This window comes from Sus scrofa, chromosome 7 (genome assembly GCF_054392235.1).
Source record: "Sus scrofa isolate SSC_HxYL_T2T_F1_AM1 chromosome 7, Sscrofa_HxYL_maternal_Yorkshire_Landrace_v2.0, whole genome shotgun sequence".
NCBI lineage: Eukaryota > Metazoa > Chordata > Mammalia > Artiodactyla > Suidae > Sus > Sus scrofa.
The window spans coordinates 19,547,375-19,569,652 of record NC_139389.1 but is presented as its reverse complement, the minus strand read 5'-3'; the positions used below and the strand labels follow the sequence as shown (position 1 = coordinate 19,569,652).

The window sequence follows — 22,278 nt, the reverse complement described above, 5'->3', positions numbered from 1 at the left end:
AAACGCGATTCTGCCCCGGATCCGGGAGGCGCCCGAGGTCGCTGCCGCCGCTTCCGCAGCCACCGGTGGGGGGGATCGAGGCTGGGTCACCGCGGACGCCCACCCTTCGCTTCGGCTTTTCCCCCCTCCGGGTTTCCTCGACCTTATTTCCTGAGAGACGGGACGCGACCCTTGGGGAGAAGAAAGACTCCAGAGCAGATGCTGGAACTGCAATAACTTTATTTGGGGGGGTTTACTTCGCTGACAGACCCCCTTAGCGCAGGGCTCCCCTCCCTTTTTCCCCTCCCCCCCGCCGCCAGTACAACTCCGACCCCCCCCTCTTCCTCCTCATTCCTCTTCCTGCTCCTCTCTTTCTCTCGTCGTCTCCGCCGTCCCCGCGTCCTTCCCCCTTCGCCGCCGCCCGGGGCGCCGAGCCAGACTATGGGGCCCAGGTCGGGGCTGAGCGGCGGCAGCAGCGCGGGCGGCCCGGTCACAGTGCGCACTGCAGCGGGGATGGAGGGGCTCAGTTGGCTGGTGGTTTTCTCTTGACATGGCTCCTGCCCGTGCTGCGAGCAGCGCCCCCGCCGCCGCCTTCTCTTCCGCCGCCGCCGCCACCGCTCCGCCCGCAGGCTGCGGCTAGAGGGCCCGAACCCCGCCCGAGAGTCGGTCAGTGAGTCCCGGTCTCCGCGGGGACAGGGAGGGGACTTCCCCGTCACCCACCCCAGCTATCTGGGGTCCACCCCCTGCCCCTTGGGGAAGCCAACTAACGACCCCGCCCTAAACGATCCAAACTGGGGAAACATGGTCTGTTCCACGTGAGAGCTAGCGGAATCCGGGAACTTGTTTTCTTTTTTTCTTGGGGGGGGTGGGCATACTTTAAAAAGTAATTAATATTAACGCAACTATTTTCTTTTCTTCCCACTGATCTTTCCCATTTACCCTCTCCCGCCTCCTCTACCCGGGCGGGTATTGTTGCCACGATGAAATGAGTGAAAACTCGAGTGATCCAGTGTCTCCCGTGGTGCGAGTGAGTCGCTGCAGCTGAAGGCAAAGGGTGGGGGTGGGACCTGGGAGGTGGAAGGCAGGTGGTCCCCGGGCACTGCCTGGGATTTGGGAGAAGAACCCGCCACCTTTGCCTCAGCAATGCTCGCAAGAAGATAAGTTGCACTCCCCACGGTCTTGCACGGGGGCAAATTCATAGGGAAGGCTCCCTCGGGGCATGTAGGACTCATTGCAGGACTGGGGCTGTTGGGAACCCGGGCATTAATCAGGTCTAACCACAGAGCCGGAATCATTATATCGTATTAAGCCCCCCTTTCCCTCTGCCATCATGATTCTCCTTGGCAGCAGCATTAGCAGCCGCCTGAGGGTGAAAATGTGGGTGATGGGGAAGTTGGCAGTGACTCCGCTGTTTTTTCTTATGGCTCCTTTGGGCAACAGCTGCCCGCCCCCGGTATACACTGTAGTTGATTGCAGGGAAACCCTGTACCTCTCCCCTTCCTTCTCTACCGATTTTGCACTTTTCTCTTTGCTCACTACCAAGTGTAATCAATAACAGGCACTGACAATACATAGCAATAGTGAAATCTGAAATAACTAAGAGTTAATTAGGTACCACAGCCATGGATCTGGTTGGGTAAAATTCAATTGGATATTTCAGTTTCATTCGCCTACCCTGTTTTGGTGTTTGGGGGGATTATTTTGGTGGCTTTTTTTTACTTTTTTTTGATATTTGGAAAGGATTACATTCCCCCTCCCTATTCCTTTTCATGATCTCTTCTCCAAAAAAAGGGAAAAAAATCCGGATGGATTTTAAGGATTGGACTGGTGTCAGCTGTGTTTTATTGCACACCTAAATCCTATTAATAGGTTTTTCATTTTCCCCACCTTTATTTTGGCAGTTGAGCCAAATGTGTTTTCTAAAAAGTTAGTTCAAGCATTTCCTCCTCTTTCTTTCCTTCCTCCCTTTCCTTTTTCCCATCCAATCCCAAACTTTATTGTCCAAACATGACTGGACAGCAGCTTTTGTTTCTTGACCCTGTAATATGACAGTCTGCTAATATTGCCAGAAGGTGCAGTTTTTTGGTTACAGTCCTGATTTTAGCTATCCAATCATATTAGCAGGAAAAAAATGACTTGTTTCTGTTGTACTTGAGTCTTAAGAAAAGTGCCCATAGTTTAGTGACAATTTCCAAAGGCTTTAGTACCACCTGTATTTCAAAATGGGGGACCCAAACTCCCGGAAGAAACAAGCTCTGAACAGACTACGTGCTCAGCTTAGAAAGAAAAAAGAATCTCTAGCTGACCAGTTTGACTTCAAGATGTATATTGCCTTTGTATTCAAGGAGAAGGTAATTTAAAGTTCTTAATGTGAATTAGCCCAAGTGATTATTCTAAGTGTATAAAGTTGTTAGGTTAAAGAGTGGTTGACAAGTCTACATTTGTATGCTTTGACCCTTAAGGGGTGTTCTCTCGGAGGAGTTGTGGTATAACTGAATGGAAGGCTTCAGTACTCATTGGTTTGGAAATAATTCCAAAGCTTTAGTATAGATCCACTTTTAGTTAACGTGAGGTGGGTAACATCGTCAAGCTCATTTATGTTTTACAATATATTTCCTTTACCTGGAGTTACATAGAGAACTTGATAACTGAATTTAAAGACTGTCTATAGAATATTTGAAAGTAATAGAATCAAAATATTTATATGCTGAGAGCAGCCTGGTTCTTCAGCTCCATGTTGTAGGTGCTTTTTCTCATGGTACATGTAATGAAATAAAAGTGTGCCTTCATTTTTAGCAACAGTAAATTACTGTAATGGTTAATTTGTGTTTAGAAGTGCAATTTATTAAGAATGACCAAAAGCAGTTTAATTTTTTGGTTTTTTTGGTCTTAATCAGGATTAATTCCACACTTCAGAAGCAAATAATGGGTTGTGAATAGTCAAGGAGAACATAATAAAAGCAATGTTTGTGGGGAGGAATTCCCTCATGGCCTGGCAGGTTAAGGATCTGATGTTGTCAGTGATGGCTCTGGAACTTCTACACCTGGGCACAGCCAAAAAAAAAAAAAAGCAGTAGATTTTTCTGCAACTTAAATGGATAGTTTGTTAATCGATCTATATTTGAATGAGGTTAGATGATGACATTAAGGGAATACTACTTTGATTTGGGGCTTAAATTATGAGCTAATTTCACATCAGAAACATCTTGGTATGGTATCTATTTGATACTTGAAAGTTTCCTGATTTTTATCCTACTGTTATTAGTATTTAAGAATGCTCTTAGCTGCTAGAGTATAGCATTTTAGAGTGTTTTCACAAGTGGTTGGTTTTGAAATGATTGTCCCAAATAGGGCAGTATCATGGGTTTACTTTTTTTTGTTGTTAGTAAGTTGACTGCAGAATTGATAAGAAGAGATAATTACAAGCAATTATAATGTAGGTTCACTGGAAAAAATACAAGATGTGAGTAGTGAGACTATATCTTTGCATTTGATCATTAAGATGTCTCAGATTACACCACCTAGTTCTTCTAATGCCTATGAAAACCTGCTTTTATTCTATGGCCAGACAGTACTCAGGCAGTTGTCCTGAGCAGTTCTGAATTCTGTAACCTAAATTGATGAGCCCTTGGTCTTAACTAAATTTGAAGACTTTTTTTAAACTAAATTTGGTAGACATTTTTTTTCCCTTCCTTTGAATATTGACACTTGTAGTTATATAATATCCAGAAGGAGTAATGGAAATTGACCCTTTCAAGGAATAAAACAGTTAATTTGTCTTAAGAGCTTTGTTTTTAAACGGAGATTGTAATTTTGCTGTCTGTAGAACCAGTTAAATTATATCAAGGGTAACTTGCTTTTTTAACCTTATGGGTATTTGGTGTTTGTTTTTAAATATTGTTTAAAATATTTGCTCTATTGTTTAAAGTATTTGTTATGGATACCATAATGCTATAAAACCCTGCAGATAAATATTCTCCTATTTATGTGTGGTTGGGGAGTTAAAGGGGTTGGGGGAAGAGCAGAATGATCCACCTATTTGAAAATCTGTTTTCAGTACAAAAATGACTTCATTTAAGAATTTTGCTGAGTTAAAGGTACATGACATTTATGTAATATGAACCCTGGGTGTTCAGAGACGTGCTACCAGTGGGTTAATACAGCTCTTATTTTTTTCTTGTAGAAGAAAAAATCAGCACTTTTTGAAGTGTCTGAGGTTATACCAGTCATGACAAATAATTATGAAGAAAATATCCTGAAAGGTGTGCGAGATTCCAGCTATTCCTTGGAAAGTTCCATAGAGCTTTTACAGAAGGATGTGGTACAGCTCCATGCTCCTCGATACCAGTCTATGAGAAGGGTAAGTCCTGTTTTTAAGTCTTGATTTGATAGGTTTTTGTGAGTTAAGCTTGCGTTATTTGTTTGTTTTCCTCCTAAGAATGGGTAGTTAACTATCCCTTTAAAAGTTGAATTTAAAACATGGATAACTTTCTTATACGTTACTGTGTTGATAACTGTGTATGTTGTTGCTGTGACTGATTAATGTTTTATAGTGTTCGTTGGGATTTCTTTTTTTCAGAGGAGGATGAATATTATGCCCCATATAAATAAACTTCTCCAGATCAGTGAGTTAGTCTGAGCAAACTTGAACAAGAGATCCCTATAATTAGTTGGGGGTCGGTCGGGGGGAGCTAGAAATAACCATGTACTGGTCTGGAAGAGTTAAATTGGCCTCAGTATCAGCATATAAGAAAAATACCGTTTCAGGGAGTTCCTGTTGTGGCTCAGTGGGTTAAAAATCCAACTAATATCCATGAGGATATGGGTTCAGTCCCTGGCCTTGCTCAGTGGGTTAAGGATCCATAGTTCCCACAACCTGCGGCATAGGTCGCAGAAACATGGCTCAAATCCAGTGTTGCTGTGACTGGTGTAGGCCGGCAGCTGCAGCTCCAATTTGACCCCTGACCTGGGAATTTTCATATGTTGCCCTAAAAAAGAAAAGAAAAAAAAAAGATACCATTTCAGCTGTAATAAGAAGGTAATGATTCATATTAGAAATTTGATGACATCTTTGCTTAAATAGGTTATGATTTTGTAGAGTGGAAATAATGGTACAGGGATTTAAAGAAGAAAAAGACAAAAAATTAGAGCTTCAGTTGGAGTTTTCACATACACTGATGAGTATAGATCCTCTCATGAGGCTGGGCTGACGGACTGTGGACTCTGCAAGATAAAAATTAGAATTAGGTCATGAGCTATTCAGATTGTATGTAGTCCTTTACTATTACTCTTAAGACATAAAATGACACATTGGCTGTTAAACAGCACAGATGTGCAGCAACTGCAAGGGTCCACTTAAACATGCATTTTTTTTTTTTTTTCTTCAATAAATAGGTAGTACCACTTAGTACACAGCTGGTTGAGTCCACAGATGCAGAACTGCAGATATGGGGGGCTGGCTATAAAGTTACATACAGAAATTTCAACTGGAAATTTTGACTCCTTGGTCTGTGTCCCTAATGCCTAAATTCTTCAAGGTTTAGCTGTATAGTGGATTTTGCACTTTTGGAATGTTTCTATAGTCACCCTGTAATTGTGACATTGCTTGATACAGCTTTGTTTCTTTGAAAGTAATTTTTTTTTTTTTTTTTTTTTTGGTTATTATATAGGATGTAATTGGCTGTACTCAGGAGATGGATTTCATTCTTTGGCCACGGAATGATATTGAGAAAATTGTCTGTCTCCTGTTTTCTAGGTGGAAGGAATCTGATGAGCCTTTTAGGCCTGTTCAGGTATTTTATTTCTGAAATAAGTGTGGTGAACATGTAAATAAATGAAAACTCGTAGGAGAGGATCTAATTTACGAAGTTCTTTGGGAATATACTTTCTAATAAATTTTACTTCATGATTTCCTCCTGTCTTTGACTATTGTAATGCAAGAAGAGAAAGCATTTGGATTGTAGAATCTCTTTAAGAATGAGGTGATTCTAACTAGACCCAGTATGTCTTTGAAATTATGGTCAAAGAAAGATCTTTTAAGGTAGGCATTTGTTGATTTATAAAGGGCCCTTGGATGAACTTGAGGAAAATTTCTTCCCCTGCATCACACACTCCTAAAATACTTTGTACCTAACCTTGGTTCTCAAAGGAATCTATCTGATCTAAGCAGTGTGTTAAGAAACCTTTTTCTGGAGTTCCCATTGTGGCGGCGCAGTGGGTTAAGAGTCCAGCTGCAGCAGCTCAGGTTGCTGTGGAGGTGCAGGTTTGATCCCTGGCAGTGGGTTAGAGAATCCAGTGTTGCCACAGTTGTGGCTTGGATTCGATTCCTGGCTAGGAAACTTAGATGGGCTGTGGTGTGGCCATGGAAAAAAAAAAAAAAAAACTTTTTCTAAGACATTGATTTGCATATGAAACTTTATAGGAGAAGAATAAATTTGTGGTTCTTAGTTAACCTTCTTCAACACCTTGCTATAATTTCACTTGTCGTTTGATGTACTTAACAGTTTCTAGTGCTTTGCTTAAGAGGGAAAGGGGTCGATTCAGAGCTGTAGCTGCCATCCTATGCTATAGTGACAGCCATATGGATCCGAGCCACGTCTGCAACCTTAACCCACTGAACGAGGCCAGGGATTGAACCTGCATCCTCATGGATACTAGTCAGGTTTGCTACCGCTGAGCCACAACGGGAACTCCCTGGGAATTGCTTCTTGCATGCTGCCTATTAGAATTTTCTTTTTGGTATGAACCATTCCTTCGTGCATTTTTGGATATGCAAGTATTATGGAAATGACGTTCCATAAAAATACAGGGAAGGCTTTTTTAAATCTTACATTCCAGTCTTGTGCATGTGATACTCTACTGGCTTCTTCCATCCCCTGATATTTGCCATAGTGAAACACTTAAGGCTTTCTTTCTTGAACCACATCTTGATTTTGACACGCCTGTGTTTGTGTAGGTTCTGTTTCCTAGGATGGCATTTTCCAAATTACTTACCATTACTATTTTCCCCAGGGAAAATAATTGTCATCTTTCAAGGCCCAATGCAAATTTACCTGCTAATATTACCCATGTTGCCCACTCTGTTAATTATTTCTCCCATAGCACTTAACAATAAGAATCCACTTGCAGGGAATTCTTGCTGTTGTGCAGTGGGTTAAGTATCTGACTGCAGCAACTTGGGTTTCTACGAAGGTTTGGGTTCTATCCCCATCCAGCGCAGTGTGTTTAAAGGTCCGGCCATTGTCACAGCTGTGCATAGGCAGCAGCCAAGGCTTGGGTACACTCCCTAGCTCAGGAACTTCCATATGCTGCAGGTGCAACCATAAAATTAAAAACAACAACAACAAAAAAAACAAACCATTTCAGGGTCTTATAAGTCACCACATCTTGTTTTAGGAAAGGAAAGATTTGAAGCAAGTTAGGTTTTATATTTGCATATGCTTATCTTCAGCAGTATGTTAGTCCCTTAAGGTTGAGATACTCTTACTCATGTTTTTCAGTATTTAATAACATATTCTCATATACTAAGAGTTCAATAAGTATTTGATTTGTGTGGAAGTATAATTCAGTATTATATTTTACATAAAATGGTATGTAGAGATACCATATTTTATGTAATGGTTTCTGATAAGAGCTCCTGAGTAGTAAGAACCTAGACAACAGGAACGGATGGTTTTTTCCATGTCAATATTTTCTGCTGTCTTTGACATAATAGGTGAATAAAGATAATTTGAACCAAATAGACTAATAATTCAGTATTTAAGTATCAGATTGTTTTAGGTTGCCAGGTTTCTTGAATTCTCTGCTAGTCTAATCTTTTCACCTAGTATTTGGCCTCTTCACAGATATTTTGTGGGAAAATCAAGTAACTCTTTCTCATGTTAAAAAATTCAAAGAATGTTATGACTTGATAACTGGTCTTCGTAACTTAAAGTTGAAAAATATGCACATAAAAACATTTTTAGAAAAGCTGAAGGATTCGTATATCCTCAGAAGCCTGTGTGAGAACTAGAAATACATTTCAGCTGTGGGCTTTACATTTCATTGACTCCCCTTAACTGATGGTTAGTGCCCTTTTTATAGATGATGAAACTCGATACCTAAGTATTGAGATATGCAGCTGGGACTGGGATGACTAGATTTCTTTCCAAGAACCATCTGTTGTGTTCCTTTGCTATAAAAAGGAGGGAGGTGTCATTGGGCTTAAAGTACATAGGTAGGATTCTTGATCTGAGTGGGTTTGAAAATTTGATTTTATGAAATTTGGCTTAAAATCATTGAGTATTAGGATTTAGTCACTTCGGTGCAGTTTTTCCTGAAGGTCAAACTATATAATGAAGTGCTATCCAGTAGAACTTTCTGTGAGGAAGGAAATCTTCTGCATCTCAAGAGACTATTCAGAATGATGGCCACTAGCCACATGTGACTATTGAGCATTTGAAAGGTGGCTAGTACTATTTAATTCTTAATTAACACAAGTTTAAGTAGCCTCTGTTGGTTACCATATTGGACAGCACAGCTGTGTGCATATGGGTGCAGTAGACAGATGTTTCAGGTAGTATAACATGTTTGTAGTTACATGTAGATGTTTATACTTTTAATTAGGCCAAATTTGAGTTTCATCACGGTGACTATGAAAAACAGTTTCTGCACGTTCTGAGCCGGAAGGACAAGACTGGAATTGTTGTCAACAATCCTAACCAGTCAGTGTTTCTCTTCATTGACAGACAGCACTTGCAGGTAAGATGTTTTGTTTTCTTTCTTTTTTTTTTTTTTTTTTTTTAAACTACTCAAGGGCTCATTTTAAAAGCTTATTGTTAGCTTATTGTTTCCTGGGTGTTACTTAATTTTGTTTTGCCCCTTCATCATTTTATTATTTTTATTTTATTTTATTTTATTTTTTTTTTGTATTTTTGCTATTTCTTTGGGCCGTTCCTGCGGCATATGGAGGTTCCCAGGCTAGGGGTCCAATTGGAGCTGTAGCCACTGGCCTACGCCAGAGCCACAGCGACGTGGGATCCGAGCCACGTCTGCAACCTACACCACAGCTCTTGGCAACACCGGATTGTTAACCCACTGAGCAAGGGCAGGGACCGAACCTGTAACCTCCTGGTTCCTAGTCAGATTCGTTAACCACTGCGCCACGACGGGAACTCCCATTTTATTATTTTTAAAGTCACTTAAAAACAAGAAACAGATATCCTGAGCCTCACCCTAGAACAGAGGTTCCCAAATTTTGCTGGATATTAGAACTACCTGAGGGAGTTCCTGTTGTGGCACAGTGGTTAACGAATCCGACTAGGAACCATGAGGTTGCAGGTTCCATCCCTGGCCTTGCTCAGTGGGTTGAGGATCTGGCGTTCCCGTGAGCTGTGGTGTAGGTCGCAGATGTGGGTCGGATCCCACATTGCCCTGGCCCTGGCATTGGCCGGCAGCTACAGCTCTGATCAGACCCCTAGCCTGGGATCCTCCATATTCAGTGGGAAGGGGTCCTAGAAAAGGCAAAAAAAAAAAAACTAAAAAACCTAACTGAGGAGCTTTTAAAAGTCATCATTCCAGGGTATAGTAATCAATTTGTATTTTAAACAAAACCCTCAAGTGATAGACACCACATGTGTTGAGAAGCACTGGCACTTAGATCTTTTAGGTAAATATCTAAAGAGATGAGACGTCTGTATTTAAAAGGGCCGCATGTGTTTTAAATAAGTACTTCCAATTTAAATACTCAATAAAACTTTCTGTTAAAAAAAAAATAGAACTTTCTGTGAGGAAGGATTTATCTCAAGAGACTATTCAGAATGGTGGCTACTAGCCAAATATGACTATTGAGCCTAGGCCGAAATGTCATCACTTAGAATTTATAATAGATACTTATGTTACTAACCTTTTAAAGTAGCATCATTTTATTTCATATTCATTCAACAAATGAGTTGCCTTCTAAGTTCCAGGCATTGTACAGCAGTGAATAAGTTAGAAATTCCTGTCCTTATCAGTTGCCATTCCATTGAAGGAGACCCAAAAGTAGATAAGTATATAGTTAGGATAATAACAAGCATTGAGAGAAACTGTTGGGTGTGAAGACTTAGATGGTGCCACCAGAGAAGGCCTCATTGAGAAGGTGATTTAAGTAAAGATTTTTTTTGAAATGTGGTATTAATTACATTATAGAACATTTTCATTATTACGAAAGAGCAGGTCTGTGCAAGATACTAAAATACAAATGCAAATCATACTGCTACTACCTTCAAGGGGCTGTAGACTACTTGGAAAGAGTATATACATTTTCTACCTTGTAAAAAATTAAGTAATTGTAGTATAGGTACAAATAAAAAATCGGGGAATTGCAGAAGAAAATTTCACTAGAAGCATTTGATAAACTGATGAAAAACCATTCAGCTTATGTGGGATAGGGTTTATTGTGGTCTTTTTTGTGTTTTCACTTTCTTCCTTACGTTATTACCTCTCCTGTGGTGAATACTTTTTAGTTGACTTTTCTCCTTTTCCATTGCTCATGGGATACCTTCATTTGGTTTATTTCTTGAGAAAATGTGTAGCAGGGTATTGACTTTTGGAATTCACAATAGATTTTTAGTCATAGGAGATTTTAAAATGGCAAACTAATGTAGTGACTTCATTTCCCATCATTTTCATGGGAATATATGCGATCATTAATACTATATAGAAATGACTAGTGACTTGAAGGAGTTTCTTAGCTAAATAAGCAGCAAATCACCTCTCTTTATATATCAGGGTCAGATGTTTGGGGTTTGTTTTGTTTTTGGCTGCACCTGCAGCATGCGGAATGTTCCCCTGGTCGGGGATCAAACCTGAGCCACAATAATGACAACGAATACTCAATTGCTAGGTCACCAGGGAACTTTTTTTAAATACGTATATTTATAGTAATAATTTCTGCTGTATAACTGAAGTGATATAATTCTTTAATATAATTCTTTAATAATCTTTTCCTTTATGGTTTAATGGTAGGACATTGAATATATGTAGTTCTTTATATACACTATATACTAGGACCTTTTCGTTTTATCCCCTCTGTGTATAACAGCTTATATCCGCTAACCCCAACCTTCCCATCCTCCCACTTGGCTACCACAAATCTGTTCTTGTCTGTCTGTGAATCTGTTTCTGTTTTGTAAATAGGTTCCATTTGTGTCATATTTTAGATCCCATATGTAAGTCATATGATATTTGTCTTTCTGACTGCATTTAGTATGAGAATCTCCCATCTTGGTGCATCGGAAACAAATCCGACTAGGAACCACGAAGTTGCAAGTTCAATCCCTGGCCTCTCACTCAGTGGGTTAAGGATCTGGCATTGCCGTGAACTGTGGTGTAGGTTGTAGACAAAGCTCGGATCTGTCATTGCTGTGGCTGTGGCGTAGGCTGGGAACCTCCATATGCTGTGGGTATGGCTGTAAAAAGACAAAAAAAGGGAAAAAAAGGAGTTCCCGTTGTGGCTCAGTGGTTAACGAATCCTATTAGGAACCGTGAGGTTGTGGGTTTGACCCCTGGCCTGGCTCAATGGGTTAAGGATCTGGCTTTGCCGTGAGCTGTGTTATATAGGCTGCAGATGAGGTTTGGATCTGGTATGGCTGCGGCTGTTGTGTAGGCCGGCATCTGTAAGGATCTCCAATTAGATCCTTAGCCTGGGAACCTCCATAGACTGCAGGTGCAGCCCTAAAACAAAACAAACAAAAAAACCCAAACAAGTATGAGAATATTTAGTTCCATCCATGTTGCTGCATATAGTATCATTTCATTCTTTTTATGGCTGAGTAGTATTCCATTGTACCCTATCTTTAGCCATTCATCTGTCGGTGGACATTTACAGGTGTTTTTAATGCTTTATGAAACAAACAGCTTGAGTGCTTTTAATGAAAAGAAAATTATAAGCTAAATTCGTGGGTTGTAGGTAGAGTGACCAACAATCTCAGTTTGTCTGCAGTGTCCTCATTTTAGTACTAGAAGTCTCAAGTTTTGGAAACCCCTCAATCCTGGGCAAAGTGGGATGGTTGGTCCACCCTAGTTGTAGATGAATTTGGTCTTCAGTGCTCTTGGTACCCTTCTTCCATTTATGTTCTGTTCCATATCTTTATAAGCTGGAGATGTGTTGACATATTATGTGGAAGAATCGATCTCTATTAGGTCATGAGGGAATTGATATGAGCCACCACATTTGTATACAGTTGACACCTAAACAACTTGGGGGTTAAGGGTGCTGCCCCCTGTACAGTTGAAAATCTACATATAACTTTTGTCTCCCCCAAAACTTCCTGCTGCTGACTGGAAGCCTTACTGACAACATAAAATGTGTGTTGTATGTATTATATATATTTATTCTTACAATTAAGTTGAACAGAAGATATTAAGAAGATCATAAGAAAATACATTTACAGTGCTGTATTTAATACCTAAGTTTACGTCATTTATTTATGAGATGAATTGTCTTCCACTACCTGCAACAATATTGTTGTAATTTTTTTTGGTCTTTTTAAAAAATGATCATACCATGGCATATAATAACATTAGTCTTATATGATACAAAATATTATAGATGCTATATGTGTTACCAACACGAGATATCAAAAATATGAAAAATTAATATTTACAGATATAATCTATGTATTGATAACGAAGAAGCACAATATGGTCATTTTATGATGGCCTAGTGTATAATCAGTATGATTGTTTCATGGTAGCCTAGCTGTCCATTAATGAATGAATTGTTGTAAAAGTTTTATGGCATATAAACATATTCTTAATAGTGTATTAGAAACATCATAAGGTTTTTAAAAAGACACTTGCCTGTGATAATAGGCTGATGTATAGTTTCTCTTTATGAGTGTGGCATACTGTATGATAATGTAGCTTGGAAAGAAAAGCAATAAAATACAAAACTAACACCTTATTAATTTTATATTAAACATTACTCACCTTATACTTATGTTAGGATAGACTAGTGTCTGGGTTGACCTTTTTTTTTTTTTTTCCCCAGGGCCACACCTGCAGCACATGGAAGTTCCCAGGCTAGGGGTTGAATCTACAACTGCCGGCCTACGCCACAGCATTGCCAGATCTGAGCCACATCTGTGACCTATAGCACAGCTCACGGTAAGGCCAGTCTTAAACCCACTGAGCAAGGCCAGGGATTGAACCTGCATCCTCATGAATACTATCGGGTTCATTTCTACTGCACCACAACAGGAATCCCTGAACCCTAATTTCTTTTAGCAAGTAGTCTGTTTGACTTTTCCTTCTTTTTTTTTGCTTTTTAGGGTCACACTCTCTGCATGTAGAGGTTCCTAGGCTGGGAGTCAAATCAGAGCCACAACTGCTGGCCTTCACCATAGCTCATGGCAACGCCAGATCCTTGACCCACTTAGTGAGGCCAGGGCTCGAACCTGCAACCTCAGGGTTCCTAGTTAGATTCATTTCTGCTGCATCACGACGGAACTCCTGTCTTTCCTTTTAATTTTTTATTTTGCATAAATTCTGTAAGCATGTACTTGTACCATGTTTTTACTGTTTTTCTGTATTTTGTATGGCAAGGTTCTGTCTCCCTAACTAAAGTTCCTATGGATAGGGACTATAATTTCATCCCTTACTCTACATGCTTTCTTCTACTGTATAGTAACCACAAGTGCTTAAAATATTGTGGGAGAATGTCATGTGATAATTCATCAGAATTTTAAAGTCTTATTAAGAATATTAAAATTTTCTTCCTTCCAGACTCCAAAAAACAAAGCTACAATCTTCAAGTTATGCAGCATCTGCCTCTACCTGCCACAGGAACAGCTTACCCACTGGGCAGTTGGCACCATAGAGGATCACCTCCATCCTTATATGCCAGAATAGAGCGCTAACCAGCAAAATGGAGAAGATCAGAGAGTGCAGCAGCAATTCTTTTTCTTGTTTTCTTACCACTTTATTCTTTCAGAGGTTAAAGAAAATGGGACACATGCACAGAACACTATGCATTTTGAAACTTGTTCATCCTGGATTTTTTTTTTTTTTTTTTTCTTTTCATTTGTATCTCAGAACTTAAAGAAATTAGGTGTCTTCTGCATGGACTGTGTGAAAGAAGATGCTCTGCATATTTGCTGCACTGCATCAGCATCTTACTAAAAATGTGAAATGAAAGGACTATTGTACACTGAAATGCTTAAATGTATCTGAAAGCACAAGGTGATACTCATTTTTGATGGTCTTTCCATTTGTGCTGGCTTTTGCCGCTTTGATATATCTGTCATCAGTATTTGGAGGGTGAGAAGTGAATGTAACAGGTATAAATAACATTTTAAAAACTTAATAGCTTTGCTATAATCACCGTTGTTCCAGAGCACTGTCAGATTCATTCTAATGACCAGAAGTGGTTGTTTAAAAAAGAGAGAAGGAAATAGAACTGTGGGAAAGAAATCTTAGAGGAAAAAAGCATCTCATTGTAGGCATTCTTGCCTCATGTATTCCTGGGCCATGTTGTTTCCTGGTACTCATAAATATATGTATTTTATTTCCAGATCTCTTTGCCCAAGTTGCTGTTATAAGAGTATTCTGCTGAGTGTGGATACAGTTAAACACATTAAAGCAGATCTGGAGTCTGAAGTAGCTATAAGCAGCTATAAAACAGAAGTATATTCATAGCTGCAAAAACCAGGAGAGGTAGAGGACCTTCCTTTTGGTTTTTGTTTTGTTTTTTGGTTTTAAAAAGAAGAGATTTTTATTACAGAGAAAAAAATTCCAGTGAATTGTGCAGAAATACTGGTTTTTACACCATCCTAAAGGAAAACTTATGAGGTTCTGTTGAAGTAGAGAAGTTGGTATCTTAAATTGCATAAATACAAAAAAGAAAAGAAAAAAACATTGAGTGTCAAAGTTCTAAAAGCAGAACTCATTTTGTGCAATGAACATAAGGAAAGACTACTGTATAGGTTTTTTTTGGGGGGGGTCTTTGGGTTTTTTTCTCTTTTAAATGAAGAAAAGCTTTGCTTAAGGGTTGCATACTTTTATTGGAGTAAATCTGAATGATCCTACTCCTTTGGAGTAAAACTTAGTGCTTACTGGTTTCCAATTGTATTTAGCTTCTGGTTGGAATTTGAATAAATGAAAACCTAAATAAAATAGGTGAAAGTTACCTGACTATTCAGGTGAATACACAAAACTCAAAAGTGTTAACTTTTCTTCTTAAGTCCCTTGGGTATGTGTTATTGATAACTTTAGGAGGATTTACAGCCCCTGGCTAAATGGTAAAGTCAGAAAAACCAACAGTTGGGTTTGTAATTTCAGTAAGAATGGGAATCAGGCCTTTTTGTCAGCTTTTAAACAGTTGTAATTCTGGCCTTATGCCTGTTGTCATGAAAAAGAAAAAATAATTTCAAAATGCTTTCTGGAGTTCCCGTCGTGGCACAGTGGAAAAGAATCTCATTGGGAGCCATGAGGTTGCTGGTTTGATTCCTGGGCCTCGCTCAATGGATTAAAGATCCAGCATTGCTGTGAGCTATGGTGTGGGTCATAGACGTGGTTTGGATCTGGCATGGCTGTGGCTGTGGTATAGGCCAGCAGCTGTAGCTCGGATTAGACCCCTAGCCTGGGAACCAACATATGCCACAGGTGCGGCTTTAAATAAACAAAAAAAAATCCTTTCTGATGATTTGGAAATAACACTTCAGGGGAGTTCCCGTTGTGGCGCAGTGGTTAACAAATCCGACTAGGAACCATAAGATGGCGGGTTCGATCCCTGGCCTCGCTCAGTGGGTTAAGGATCACGGTGTTGCTGTGAGCTGGTGTAGGTCATAGATGTGGCTCATGTATTGCTGTGGCTCTGGTGTAGGCCAGCGGCTACAGCTCCGAATAGATCCCTAGCCTGGGAACCTCCGTATGCCAAGGCTGTGGCCCTAAAAAAAAAAAAAAAAAGTACACTTCGTTTCTCACAGCTAGGTGCTATTCTAAACTCTTAACCCCGAGTGGAACCTAGATGTAGAGGTTTTAGGAACTTGCCCAAATTTAAAACATGGCTTTCTGGCTCTGTAGAGTGAAAAGTTTTTATATTTTGGCCGTGCCCACAACATGTACTAATTCCTGGGCCACAGATCGAACCTGAGCCACAGCAAGGAACTCTAAAAAAAGATTACTTTAGAATAAATTAGAAAAAGTTTTAAGAGTAATACTGAATACTCCTTGTAACCTTTACCCACAAAGTAACTCCTTGATGTTTTGCCACAGTTGTTTCCCTTTTTGTAGTTTTTTTTAAAAAACTTATTGAAGTATAGTTGATTTTTTCCTGTCTTTCTCCACATATATGTAAATATTTTCTGTATCATTTGAGAGTTTGGTGCATATATCTTTTTGGCCACATCCATGGCATATGGAAGTTGCCAGGCTAGGGATCAAATTGGAGCTGCAGCTGCTGGTCTACACCACAGCCACAGTAATACCAGATCCGAACTGCAACTGTGACTTACACCACAGCTCATGGCAACACCAGGTCCTTAACCCACTGAACAAGGCCAAAGATCAAACCTACATCCTCTGGGACACTATGTTGGGTTCTTAATCCACTGAGCCACCAATGGGAACTCCTGGTGTGTGTATCTTGGTCCTTTTGCCTTGGTATTTTGGCATGTCCCAAGTACAAGGATATTCTTATATTACCACAGTGAAATTATCAAACTCAGATGTAACATTCATTTAATCTATAATCCATGTTCCAGTTTTGTTGATTGTTGTAATATGTTTGGCAGTGGTTTTTGTTTTCTTTTAAACGGCTGCACCTGTGGCACATGGAAGTTTCGGGCCAGGGGTTAAATAAATCCCAGTTGCATCTGTGACCTTCACCACAGCTTGGGGCAATACTGGATCCTTAACCCACAGAGTGAGATCAGGGATCAAACAGAGACATCAGGTCCTTAACCTGCTGAACCATAACAGGAACTCCTGGTCATGTTTTTCTGTCCCCCCTATAGTCAGTACGGGATCATCGCATTTAGTTTTCACATGTCAGTCTCCAAATTGGGACAATTCCTCAGGCTTGACATTTTTGAAGGGAAGTCAATTTTTTTAAAAACAAGGTATCCTTGTTTCACATTTGAGTGATCCTTCATGGTTTGATTTGGATTTTGTATTCTGGCCAATGCCCATTGACCTTACCCCATCTCCTCAAATGAATATCCACTGTTGGTATGTTCGTTCTTGTTAATTTTGATTGATCAAGGTAGTGTCCTACTTTATAGCTGCTTTTTTTTGTTTTTTTAGGGCTGCACCCACGGCACATGGAGGTTTCCAGGCTAGGGGTCGAATTGGAACTGCGGCTACCAGCCTACACCACAGCCACAGCAATGCTGGATCTGAGCTGTGTCTGCAACCTACTCCACAGCTCACAGCAACGCAGGAGTGAAGCCAGGGACTGAACCTGCAACCTCATGATTTCTAGTTGGATTTGCGCCACTGCGCCACAATGGGAACTCCTATAGTTGGTTTTTTGTATCTAGTCCTAAATATTTATCAGCATTCTTTTTTGGAGGGGTGGGGTGGGGAGCGCCTATGGCATGCAGGAGTTCCCTAGGCCATTGATAGAGCCCAAGGCATAGCAGTGACAATGCCAAATCCGTAACTACTAGGCCACCAGGGAAGTCCTATCAGCACTCTTAGAAGGAAGAGCCCTTCTGTCCCTGCCATTATTAAACAGTATGGGCTCAATTCCTTTTTTTTCAATGCTGCATAATTTTCATGCCTCTCATCATTTTCTTGAGTACTCCCTTACTTTGAAGCACAAGGTATGTTCATCTTCTAGCTTCCCTATCCCAGCCCCCAGCTCTGAAATCACCTGTTTAAGGAGCCCAAGCTACTTTTATTGGCATATATTTGACCTGGGTTTCCTGTGTGCTCACTGCTACTGTGAAGGCTGTTCTTTCAGCAGATGGATCAATATATATTCTAATACAACCAAAGGGTAATCAACCTTTAAATGCTGTGTTTCCAAACTTATTGTTGCTTCCTTTCTTCCGATTGTCAGTCATGTTCTTGAAGACCACCTGATGCAGAAGTCGAATACTACAAATGCCACAGTCGTAGAACTCTGGGAAAGGGACGAAACACCTCGTGAACTTGGTCTGTAGATGAAGTACTGTAGACTAGGAGATTCACGACCTTTGTGGTTTTATTTATCCTCAGTATTAGAAAGGGGCTAACAGAATGCTCTGTCTCACCACCACTATAAAATATGCAAGTCCTATAATAAATTCTCTATCAGGAAAAAGTAGCACACCCACAGGACTATTTATCACAAATGTACTTTGCCTCAAACTTTGTTGAGAATTACTCTCTTATTCTCCAGTGGGCCTATGGTTCCTCCATTTTGAAGTTCCACAATCTTGAAATTGGGTTTAAAAATACGTAGTATGGCAGAGTTCCCGTCATGGTGCAGTGGCAACGAATCCGACTAGGAACCATAAGGTTGCAGGTTTGATCCCTGGTTAAGGATCTGCTCAGTGAGTTAAGGATGTGGTGCTGCTGTGAGCTGTGGTGTAGGTCGCAGATGGGGCTCAGATCCTGTGTGGCTGTGGCTGTGGTATAGGCTGACTGCCACAGCTGTGATTTGACCCCTAGCCTGGGAACCTGTGGCCCCAAAACAAAAAAAAAAAGAGTTGAGAAGAACTTAAAAGAGTCTGTAAGGATTAATCATTAATTTAGATTTCTCCTTTTGCTTAATACTGGATTTTAGTTTTAAGGTAATCTCATCTCAAAATAGCCCTGCTAGCTTTGCTTTACTTGTTTTCAAACACCTTGAGCTAAGAATGTTCTCATCCAAGTATGGTGTATGATTACAAATGAAAGCTAAAGAGGCTTAAAATGAAAGAATACAGACAACCCTCTCCTATGTTCCACTTGACTTCTATGACATTTTTCCCCAAATAATTCTTACCTATTTTTTGATTGTGCTAATTTATTTTGAAAATTGTATTCAAGTCATATTTACTCTGGACATTCATTGTTGGGTTTCTTTAGGCTGTTCCCAGGTGTTTTGTGTGTCTGCCTTGTGCTATTAATTTCCCCGTGACCTTGTTTGTCAGATCCACAGAGGCAAATGCAAGTGTTTTTCCTTGTTTCAGAATATGCGCTGTAATCAGTATATCTTCTCCCATTTTAGCAGGTGACATGTACCTTGAAAGAAAACATTTACATTAGTTCACAGCTAATAGTTTTTAAAAGAGAAAGTTCTGTGCATTTCATAACAGCCTTTAATGTTATTTTACTCCTAAGTAGTTTAAGCATATTTTTAGTGAGCTTTCTGTTCTTTCTGATTTTAATGGTTGTCCTGACCATTCCTTATGCACACAAGTTTCTTTTCCCATAAATATAGAAAGGGGTTTTCAACTGCTCCCTACCTCCTTTTTCTTCAAGTGTCCCTCTTCGTATTTACTTTGGGCTAGTGAATGATTTCTTCTAGCTTTCATTTAATTTGCTTAACTTTCTGGGTGAAGTAATACTGGTATTTCTATCTTGTCACATCAATATGCAGAATTTACTCAACTCTAAAATGACTTAATATAAAAACTTTTAATATGGGGCCCATTTGAAGCTCGGGCCAGTACTTTTTTTTTTTTTTTTTTTTTTTGCTTTTTATGGCTAAGGGATGAATTGGAGCTGTAGCCTATGCATGGCAACTCGAGATCCAAGCCGCATCTGAGACCTGCACCACAGCTCACAGCAATGCCGAATCCTTAACCCACTAAGTGAGTCCAGGGATTGAACCTGCGTCCTGATAGATACTAGTCAGATTTGTTTCTGCTGAGCCACACTGGGAACTCCTGGCCAATTCTTCTAATAAGCCAAAATTATTTGAATAAAGGGGGACATACAAGTGAGACTCTTAAGGATTCTATGAAACTGTTACAAGCTGTGAATTTGAGATTATTTTTTCTAACAGTATGCATATTAGAAGCTGAATAGTTGTCTTTTTGAATGCTTAGTTCACTTCTCCTTTATTACTAACTATATTACGGATTACTTTTATTATTATTACTGATATATACTGTACTTGGAAATTAATCGTCTAGTTCTAGATTCTAAAGCCATGAAATATTTTAAGGCAAATACACAGCTGCACTTAAGGATAACCAGCTAAAGGGCACCTCATGCTTTATTTAGTTATAAATGTGTTTAGTCTCAGTCGTTTGAAAAGAGTTGTCACACTGAAAAAAGCTATTTGGGTACAGTTAGGATACATACGTTATGTTCATGTCCACACTAACTCCAGGTGCTCCCCTTTCTGTGCATAGCAGAGCATATGTGGATACACAATCCACTAAGGTGGCTGTCATGCCACCATGGAGAGTGCCCATTTTATTGGTATGCTCTTCCTCTACTTTCATTTCACAGATCACTTTCCCAGGGACAGCAGAGACAACAGTCATCTAAGTATTAAAAAAAAAAAAGAATTTTGAATATTCAGTGATATTAGAAAGCCCAGACAACCAATCAAGAACTATCACTGGATTAAACTGAGTCACTCCCAAAAAGTTGATTCAGAAATTCAAAAAGTTACCAATCTCTCTACATAGAAATTAATTATGATGTGAATTTTTTTTTTTTTTTTTGCTGTTGGTTTAATTTATTAGTGTTTGACAGCTGATGTGAATTTTTGTTGTTTTTGTTGTCTTTTTGCCTTTTCTAGGGCTGCTTCAGAGGCACATGTAGGTTCCCAGGCTAGGGGTCTAATCGGAGCTGTAGCCACCGGCCTATGCCAGAGCCACAGCAACTTGGGATCCAAGCTGCGTCTGCAACCTACACCACAGCTCACGGCAATGCCGGATCCTTAACCCACTAAGCAAGGCCAGGGATTGAACCTGAAACCTCATGGTTCCTAGTCGGATTCATTAACCACTGAGCCACGATGGGAACTCCATGAACTGTTTTTAAATAAGTAATATAAGGGAAAAACAGGAGTATTTGTGAATCTCCACTCCTGCAGAAATCAAACATTCCATCTGAGCTTTTCAGCCTCAGTATACAACCTGACATCTCGTACATGTCTCCTGAGAGACAAGGCCTAGATCATGCTACCTTAAAATTTATAGTAAAAGGAACGGTTCCTGACTGATTTATAGATCACTATGCATAAACCTATACTTTAGCCTAAGCAAATGTGCCCACAAGAAACATAAACTACAAAATCCATTTTAGATCAAATTAACAAACACAGAGCACTTACTATGATGCTGACCTATGCAGTTAATACAGTAGCCACCAGTCACCTGTCAGTATTAAGTCCTTGAAACATGGCTAGTATGATGCTAAGATGTGCTGTAAGTAATTTCAAAGATTCAGTACAAAAAGTTAGTACTCTTCTATATTGATTAAAAGTATTTAATGTTAAAAGTATTTTGGGTATAATGAGCTTAAGATATTTTACTAAAATTTAACTTCCTTTTTTAAATGTTTACAACATTATAATGTTGCTATTATAAAATACCGCATTCCACATGGAATCTGGAAGTGCGGCAGGGGGAACTTACCCCCACTCACCCCTCCTCACAGTTTAACTTTTCAAACACCAGTAGGAAGAATGAAGATTTTTCTCTTCCTCCAGTAAAAACTCAGCTAATGAGAAGCCTCCGCAACTCAACCAAAGAGAACCACAACAACCCGGACTCGACTCTCCTCAATGACTTGTTCAAAACAGCCCCTCTCAAACTTTCCTCTCCTCTTTATAAAAGAACAGTTGAGAACCTGCCTATGGTTGCACGTCCCATAGCAAATTCCTCTGCTATTCCCAAATAGCTCATTTTGCTGGCAAAGCCACTTACCTTTTTGTTTTTAAAGACTGACAGATCAATGGAGGCACACCTAGCACATAACTGTGCTCCATTACAATAGAAATCATTACTACTAAGGTCAGTTTCGGGACGCAGGCCAAAAGAATCTACCAGAGACAATTTATCCAGCGCTCACCACGAACTACGCAAGGTGCTTTCTCTTCATTAGAAACCGTAGCTTCGCATCCAATACCTTTTCCAAAATTCTGTCAAAACACGAACTCTTGCCTAGGAGCTTGAGGACCTCCTGCAGATTCTTTGTCATACAGCTCATTGTGGTCTGTTCGCCAGCTCCTAGGCCCCAGAGCTTTTTGGAGGAGCAGGACGCCCACAAGTTCGCAGAAGTACCAGGACGCAAAGGGCAGGACGTCCCCTCGCGCGCTCCCGCCACCGCCGTTCTCTCTGTGTTTGCGCACAGAGGCGTCACGGCTCATCGTGACCGCGCGCGCAAGCGCTGTTTTGCCCTTGCCAG

The 22,278-nt window shown here is 40.0% G+C and overlaps 2 protein-coding genes across 3 annotated transcripts; one reads left to right on the top strand and one right to left on the bottom strand.

Moving 5' to 3' along the window:
- C7H6orf62 (chromosome 7 C6orf62 homolog) lies at window positions 1–15,154 on the top strand. 2 transcript variants are annotated; one of them, XM_005665633.4, is made up of 5 exons: window positions 1–1,006; window positions 4,163–4,339; window positions 5,649–5,771; window positions 8,584–8,718; window positions 13,726–15,154. In XM_005665633.4, the coding sequence occupies exons 1-5, from the start codon at window positions 965–967 to the stop codon at window positions 13,849–13,851; spliced, it is 603 nt and encodes a 200-aa protein (XP_005665690.1). In that variant the 5' UTR covers window positions 1–964; the 3' UTR covers window positions 13,852–15,154. The 2 variants fall into 2 exon arrangements, with proteins under 2 accessions (XP_005665690.1, XP_001928424.1); XM_001928389.7 differs by having other exon boundaries at window positions 1–2,330.
- Window positions 15,155–18,134: 2,980 nt separating this feature from the next.
- ACOT13 (acyl-CoA thioesterase 13) lies at window positions 18,135–22,206 on the bottom strand. Its single transcript, NM_001244979.1, is given in 3 exon segments — window positions 18,135–19,152; window positions 20,221–20,405; window positions 22,000–22,206. Coding segments are annotated over 3 exon segments (426 nt in total). The 5' UTR covers window positions 22,081–22,206; the 3' UTR covers window positions 18,135–18,992.
- Window positions 22,207–22,278: the final 72 nt, after the last annotated feature.

What these genes read in the sequence shown, in the direction of transcription:
- C7H6orf62 (XM_001928389.7), top strand. Translation starts at nt 2,202, where the DNA reads ATGGGGGACCCAAACTCCCGGAAGAAACAAGCTCTGAACAGACTACGT. An exon ending in AGCCTTTTAGGCCTGTTCAG is followed by an intron (nt 5,772 to 8,583) that starts GTATTTTATTTC and finishes ACTTTTAATTAG; the next exon opens with GCCAAATTTGAGTTTCATCA. An exon ending in TTGACAGACAGCACTTGCAG is followed by an intron (nt 8,719 to 13,725) that starts GTAAGATGTTTT and finishes TCTTCCTTCCAG; the next exon opens with ACTCCAAAAAACAAAGCTAC.